The 7,794-nt window shown below is 36.2% G+C and overlaps 2 protein-coding genes across 2 annotated transcripts in view; one reads left to right on the top strand and one right to left on the bottom strand.

The window, feature by feature from the left end:
- The window catches only part of cdk2ap2 (cyclin-dependent kinase 2 associated protein 2), an 8,457-nt gene extending 2,289 nt beyond the window's left edge, over positions 1-6,168 (top strand). The window contains exons 2-5 of the mRNA XM_015393445.1: positions 737-892; positions 1,082-1,173; positions 2,948-3,068; positions 5,204-6,168. Coding sequence (XP_015248931.1) covers positions 838-892; positions 1,082-1,173; positions 2,948-3,068; positions 5,204-5,271 — 336 coding nt within the window. The 5' untranslated portion in view covers positions 737-837 and the 3' untranslated portion in view covers positions 5,272-6,168. The remainder of the gene's footprint in view (positions 1-736; positions 893-1,081; positions 1,174-2,947; positions 3,069-5,203) is intronic.
- Positions 6,082-7,794, bottom strand: part of aip (aryl hydrocarbon receptor interacting protein) — a 6,523-nt gene continuing 4,810 nt past the window's right edge. Inside the window, exons 4-5 of the mRNA XM_015393430.1 lie at positions 6,842-7,085; positions 6,082-6,755 (exon numbers count right to left, since the gene is read on the bottom strand). Coding sequence (XP_015248916.1) covers positions 6,750-6,755; positions 6,842-7,085 — 250 coding nt within the window. The 3' untranslated portion in view covers positions 6,082-6,749. The remainder of the gene's footprint in view (positions 6,756-6,841; positions 7,086-7,794) is intronic.

Genomic DNA, 7,794 nt, shown 5'->3' with positions numbered 1-7,794 from the left:
ATTTTGGGCAGAAAAAGGGGTCTTTGAATCAAAAAAGTGGTTTGTTTAGTTGATAAATAGTTTCCGATTAAAATGCAATCAAGTTAAAATGAATGAGTTACAGGCCCTGTAATTTATGCAATAGTACATTTTCATTGATTCCCACCATTTATTTAATATTTATATGTATATATAAAGCATTATGAATACTTGTGCAAGATGCTGTAAACAGTTAGGCTCTAAATTATTCAAGCCCTTAATTATTCAAATTGTATTGATGTGCTTCAAATTAATTTGTTGATTGTTTGCACCATACAAAACCTTCAGTAGAAGGCTGCTGTTTAGAAAAGCATAGAAGCTTCTTACGTAAAACAAGCAGGAATATTAAAGGATATTCAAATGGGAAAATCATGCCACATTTTAAATAAAGGTTAATCTTAAGTGTGATAACAAATTGAATGAAATCCCTCGCCGATCGGCGGCTTATCGTTACTTAACAGTCATTAAAGTCGCTTATCTCTTAGCGAGAAATAAATGAAGTTTTTGTTTAGTTGGAGCTGCTTTATGCTCAACGTTTTATCATTTTGTTACAGTAAGCTGAACTCCTAAATATTCATGTTAAAACTTCTACATCTTCAAGTTAATAAACCGTATCTTTGGAGCCTTAATGTCTGCTGAGGGGAAAAACAAAACAAAACAAAAAAAAATTGTTGGATTTTAACAGTTTGCTCCATTGTGTTTCATTTTATTGGAGCAGCTCTTAGGAGCTCCTCACCAACAGGAAAGCTGTATAAGCATTGGGCTGACGGGACTGAAGGAAGCAGCACATCGTACCTGGAGCTGCCAGCTGAAATTGCCATGAGTTATAAACCTATTGCTCCTGCACCGTCGGGCTCCAACCACACACCACCAGGTCTGCCTGAAAGTCCTAAGATATATAAATAGAGATTATATGTGAAATATAGGGAAGAATTTCTCCCTCTTACAAGTGTCTGTAAAGCTTAAGTTAGAGAGATAAGATATGAAATAATCAGGAGGTTAGGTTATTAAATAGAAGCTCTATTCTTAGTTTGTTTTACATGTAAACTCTTCCTCCACTCAGGGTCTTCGGTTCCCTCTCCATCACTCCCGTCATCATCCAGCTTTAGACCAGCTTTCAGTGACTTCGGCCCACCATCGATGGGCTTTGTTCAGGTACGTTTACTTGTTAGAAGAATCAACTAAACTTTCTTCTTGTTGTTCTTGAAATGTGATGAATTGGGACTAATTTGCGCAGCGTTCAAAACTCTCTCATAGTTAGGATTGTGATGCTCAGTTTTCGAAGCGGAACTCAATAGTTGTTGTTGATTTTTTTTATTTTTATATTTTACTTTCATTTTGCTTAGATTGTCTCTAAGCTACTGAGTTTAATTCCTCGCTGAGGCAAAACACAGGATCACTCCAATCTGTTTTTATTTGTTCTGTTCAACCTCTGAAAAAAAATAAATAAATTATGAAATAAAAGACATAATATGTCTCCTTAAAATCTATTGTTTTGTTTGTGTGTGTGTATAATGTTACCTAGTCGAAGATCAGTATCAGCCAGCTTCCCCTAGATCACAAAATAAGCATTTTCCAGCACAGAAATCTCTGAATATTCCATTGATTTAAATATATCGTCTGTTTTATCCATTAATACTAATTATTAAAGTACAACAAAGCAATTATAAACTAAGGTTATAAAACTCGATAAAAAGTCATAAATTACTCATTAAAACAGCCTAGGATCACCTCACTTGGTAGAGGCCATTACTCATGATGCAACTTTTAAATGCAATTTAAACATTAAATAGGTCAACTCTAATATTTTATAGATGGATGGGAGTGTCTGTTTCAACTTTTATAGAAATATTTTGAAAAGACAGTTGTGCAAAAGTCCATTTGATGGAATGAAAGCTTTAGGCTTATAATTTAGAGTTTTGTTTTAAATGTGCAAAACATCTTGATAGTCTTTATCTGTGATTTCTTTCCTTGGTCCCTTATGTGTGGAATGACTGCTCTGATCTCTTCTTCTCACTTTGAAATTCCTTTAATGTTGTGATGCATCTGTTTATGAAGCCTGAACATCTCTCTGCAGCCACATTTATATTCTTGGCATTGACTTGTTCCCCTTTTATTTCCTAAATAGCTTTGAGAATAAAGAACAGTGGATACATTTCATAAGACACCTGCTATAGTGGAATTGAACAGACATAGAGGGGAATTAAATCATCAGAAAACCTGGAATTTAAAGACGTTTCATGTGGCCGTAGAGGGAATATAGCCGTAGACGTGGATAGAACAGCAGACAATCCTTCCACATGGATAGGAGGGTTGATTAGGCCACATTTTAAGGTAGCTTGGACATATACTTCATGGTTATCTAATTGTTTTTCAGCTGCAATTATTTGGAAGATCCTCCAAAAATAGCCTTTTTTAATTATCAGGATGCTTTTGTTTTTTTAAATGTCCTTGTGCAGAGCTGAATGCTTACTTTTCTGTTTTGTAATTAGAATCGTGTGAACCGCAGTCTGTGCCAGAGCATACAGATTTTTAGCTGTTCTCTGCTGCTATGGCGACAGATGGAAAAAAAAAACTTAATGAAGGCCAATCAAAGAACAAATAAAAACAATTGATGGTTTTCTTGGTATTTTTTGTCTTTGTGATCTTCAAAATTGCTATCCTGCTGCGTCAAACTAAGATGTACATATTCCAAAGAAACTTGAGAAAATATGACTTTTTTCTTTTTAAGCGAATGCATGCCACTGATTAATCAAAATAAAACCTAATATAAATTCCTGTCTGTATGAAAAGCCTTGATTTATAACTGGTTTACTAGTGCAGGGTGGTGGTTTTAGTTTGCATCAGTGAAAAATTGTGACGCCTGTTCTCTCTCTCTTCCCTCCCACCCGTATCTTTTTACCATGTGCCGATTGAACTGCTCCGCCAGCCGGTCAAAGTGTCCCAAGGGTCCACCTACAGCGAGCTGCTGTCTGTCATCGAGGAGATGAGCCGTGAGATCAGGCCTACCTATGCTGGGAGCAAGAGTGCGATGGAGAGGCTAAAGAGAGGTATTCCTTGTTGTCAGCTGTCTCAGTATACATGTGGATGGGTGTCGTGGAAAGTTGTTCAATTCCTGCCGATGTAGGTACAAGATCTGCTCGGGGCCCTGCCCCTTCTTATTACCTCAATATATGGCAACTCCACTATTGCACCCGTTTCTTAAGGATCGAATCTCTTTCGGATTTTCCATATATTATCACCTATATTTGCTATAATTTTATATTTCATTGGCGAGCTAAAGTAGTCGAAAGTAGAAAGCAATCATTGTCAGTCTAGAAGGAAAGTACTGCCTTCTACGACAGACTGATCTCTGCCATTTACCAAGGTGACAAAAAAGTCTCAGCTTATTTTTATTCTTTTTATTAAGATCTGAGGGTAGAGGAGGACAAATGGAGCATCTTAAAAAATGACTTTTATATAGATATTAGACAAATAAAACAATTATTCTACTCGTAGGAAATGAACAGTTGTTGTTGATTCAAATTCAAAAGTAGTGTAGCTTAATATGGCTAACTGGCTGAGCTAAAACAGGCTAACCTGTTAGCTACTGAACACAGGTAGCCACAGCGCTACCCAGCTCTCCCCCTTTATATCACGGTCTAACAGTTACTTTGTTCACCAGAAACAGATTTTTTTCAGTTTTGTTATCGATCAGGTAAAACTTCATTGGTCAATAGACATGCTAACGCTACAGATGTTAGCACACGGACGCTGCGTGATGTTATTGCTGTCTGGGCAACCACTATGTTTTACATCATGTGGCGACGTTCAGCCAATCATGTAGCGTAACGTCACTGGCATGAAGCAGATCTGGTACCTACACAGGTTCAATATATTTTCAGTCTATAAACAGAGATCTGTAGCTACAGCCCCTTACTAAGATATCTGTACCTAATGGACTCTGAATCTTTATTTAGAGCTTTTAACTAAATTCTGTCTTCTTTCGATATCTGCATATCTAAAGACTAACATCTTTGTAATTTATCCATCTTGACTCATCATGACTCATGCTTGGTTGGGTTGGATTAAATAAATTTTTGAACATCATGTTTTCAAATCCTACCCCAGAGTTTTGGCAGGACTTGGACCATTCAAAGACAAGAAGATGCCTCATGTGTGGTTTATGCAAACTGTCCCCTTTTAGCTCTGGCTGTATGTTGAAGCTCGTAAAGATGACCTTAGCAGGATCTGACAGGTTTTCCAACATGTCTGTCTTCATATATACAGACAAACTTCTATCTGCCTGCAGAGCAAAAGCATATCTACATGAGGGTGTTGTTACTCAAATGATTCTTCTACCTGAACTGTTAATATTTACAGCTCCTCTAGGGTATTCTTATATTCTTTCTGTTGGGGATACAGACTTTGCTGCTCCCAGCAAGTAAAAGAAACGTGTACAAGTAAAACCATGCTTTTAGTTTTTCTACCTGATCGACTGTCTTTTTCCTCATACATAATGTATTTTTGCTCAGTTTCTTTTCTGGTTAATTAAACTTTTTTTTTTTTTTTTTACATCAAAGCTTTTATCTCCTCAGAAGATAATGACTAATTTTTCCACCTGCTCTGAAAGTGTTTTTCTATTCTTTCAGTCTGTCTGTAAACCAGCTGCTTTTTTTTTTCTTTTTAGAAAGTTCTAATTTCCACCTGAATACAACATTTTTTCCACATTTCTGTATTTGCTGTACATCTTAAGACTAGGTTTTAAGCTTCACCTTCACATCCGTATTCCCCCATTGAGAGGTATTTCTATTTTATATAAGCAAACCCTGCTTTAAACATCTCTGCTTTGGTCCTTCTACTGTTTGGTCCTTAAACAAACAAACTCTAAATCATAACTGGGATTAAATTATACAAAGATGAATTGATTAACTTTATAAGGTGCTGTTTGGCTCTGGATTTAATTTAAAAATGCTCACAAAACTTTGAAGATTTTTATTTGTGTGGAATTAGGAAAATAATCTTTTACTTGGTGTTTTTGGTTATAGCATAAGGAACTATGTTGGGAAGTTCAAAGCTCTGAAACAAGAGAAAGTGGTTGGAGGAATTGTTCCGTTTGTTTGGAAACAATGGGAGTTTCTTGATTTATGCTAATCCCACATTACAAATAACATTGAAACTAATTTTCTTTTCTTTTCTCCTTCAGGTATAATCCACGCCCGCGCACTGGTCAGAGAGTGTCTTGCAGAAACGGAGAGGAGCGCCCGCACATAACCCTTTTGGAAACTCCTCCCTTTCTTTCCTTCTCCTCATCCTCCTACCTTGAGCTTTATTTGTGATCATTCATGGGTACATCATGTTCCCCTTTTCAACATTTCATCAAATTCATCTGTTACTCTTTCCGCCTCATGTGGGGTATATGCAAAACCAATTTTGTACCATTGGTCAGAATTTGGAACTTGAGCTTGAGTCAATATTTGAGGAAATAACAGAAATTGACTTGAAAAGTTGGCTCCTTTTTATTTCCTTCAACAGAAAATGCAATCAATGTTCAAATTGCTCCAATCTGTGTTGATTTTGGACATTTTAGTTGTTTAGGTTTTGTCATAAAAGCTCACATCAGAATTCCCTCATTCCCAGGAACTCTTTACATCAAGTCATTTTGTTAGCAAGGAAATTTTGTAAACCAGATTTTTGCAATTCAGTATGTATATCTTAATTAAATAATTTGAAAAGTTATTTTTTTTTGTCTCAATTGTTTTTGCATCTCACTAAAGAAAGTTAAACATATTTAGGATGAGCATAAAACATATTTTTCCATTGGTATAATTACCAGCCTGAGCTCAGCTGTAAGAGAGGCTATTATAATTTACCGGTACAACTTATTTGGTGAAATTATATTCTAAAAGACAAAAACAAATCCAAGGCTGGGGATTAAATATAAATTTATTTTCATACACATCATCACCACTTTGCTAACGACTCAAAAAAGCTAACAGGCTCTTTCAAATACGAAGTAAGGAATATCTTCAAAGTAGCTAACAAAGATGCTGATTCAAATAAGACCTTTTTCATTACAGGAAATAAAAACATAGGAGGGCGCTTTAGAATTAATTTAATGATTGTCAAACCGTTGGGGCTTCATGTCTAGTTTACCTTTCCACAAAAAAAAAATAAAATAAAAATTAGTGCTTGAGTTAACAGACTTGTCAAGGCATGTAAGCAAAACTATTTGCAAGTATAGCATCTGTACAAGGACGCAGCAATGGTTACAAAGATTATATACCAGCAGTGGAGATATATAAAAAAAAAAAAAAACTTATACGGAAAGAGACTGTGCATCACATATTGGCTCCAAGTCTAAAATTCAGTTCCATATGAAACAAAATGGGGGGGAAAAATTAGGAAAAAAAAGTGAATTCTCCATCAGGAGCAAATCGTCAACTGAAACGTTCATGGATCAGCACTTATCTTCTTTCTTAAATAAATAAAGAAAAAGGATCTCCTCTAAATGAAACATGCAGCACTGACTTGATTCCACGGGCCGTTAAAGTCACTCCACAGAGCCACATTTAGACGGTGAATTCAGAGGATTAGGGCTTAAATGCTTGTGGTGCCTGCATGTATACCTGAAGAGGAGCAGGTTGGCAATATGTTTGGCTGAAGTGCACAGGTAAAACTAAAACGGCGGGAATGTTCTCCTGCTTATCCGCCAGATTCATTGGCATCTTCGTCTCCGTCTGTTCTGATGTTCAACCCTGCAGAAAGAAAGAAGAGCTTCTTCAGATCAATGCCTGCTTATAGAAACAACATATAGAGCGAAGCAAACTCAGAATGGACTGACTGTGGTAGCTGCAGCTGGCTGTGCATTGAAGTCGAACAAGCCCTTATAACGACCCTTTTCCTCCTGCTTCTTGGAGCGGAGCCTCTCCTCCAAGGCCTTCAGCTCCCTGTTCACCGATGCTTCCAGGGACGGGTCCAATTCCAAGACCTTAGCAAAGTCTGCACGGGCCTCCTTCTCGTTCCAAACTGCAGCGTGAGCTTTTCCCCGTTTGTAGTAGGCCTTCACGTTATCTGGGAGGACGAAAAAAAATTAACAAACAAAACTAACCGAGCTGTTTTGTGGCAAAACAACACGTTTAATTTATCCTTTTTAATGAGCCACTCAACCATTTGAATTTAAGCAAATCGTTTTGCACATTCTGCTACAGTTTACAGGTATATCAAAGGAAGATTGTTGCCCCCCACAAAATAGTTATTGTTTTAAAAAATTTAAAAGCACTAAAGGTTAAAGCAGGTTAAACACATTTTCATGTAATGTCGAGAAACAATTTTTTTTCCAGATATATTGGACTTTTAAAATACTTGCAGAGATATATTCAGATGTGTAGGAACTCTAAAAATAAGCTGTTTATTATAAACAATGTATCCATTCATGCAATTTCTGCCAGGAAGAATATTTGGTTAAAAAAAATAGACCGAAACATCAACCAGCTAATATTTTTGGCTTATATTAGCTTTGTGTTTTTTGCGTTTGCTGATTCATTACTGTGTTCAGCAGCCATGCCTAAAGATCTTGTAAAGAGCATTCCATGTATTTTCATTTCTCAATTTTCCTCTATTGCTTTATTGAGATTAGTAGACTTAAATGTGGAATATTATTGTGTAATTTTTAACATAAATGGAGGAAGAAAAGGATTAAATCAGAATATTCAGAAAAATGGTTCACTTTTTGTTTATTAAAATGTATTCTAGTTCACTGATGTCTAAGAAAACATCAGATTTGTCCTTAAAAAA

This window comes from Cyprinodon variegatus, unplaced genomic scaffold, assembly GCF_000732505.1.
Source record: "Cyprinodon variegatus isolate N-32 unplaced genomic scaffold, C_variegatus-1.0 Scaffold641, whole genome shotgun sequence".
In the NCBI taxonomy this organism is placed as follows: Eukaryota; Metazoa; Chordata; class Actinopteri; order Cyprinodontiformes; family Cyprinodontidae; genus Cyprinodon; species Cyprinodon variegatus.
Note: the sequence above shows the minus strand (reverse complement) of the source record. Positions and strands in the feature narration are given on the sequence as shown.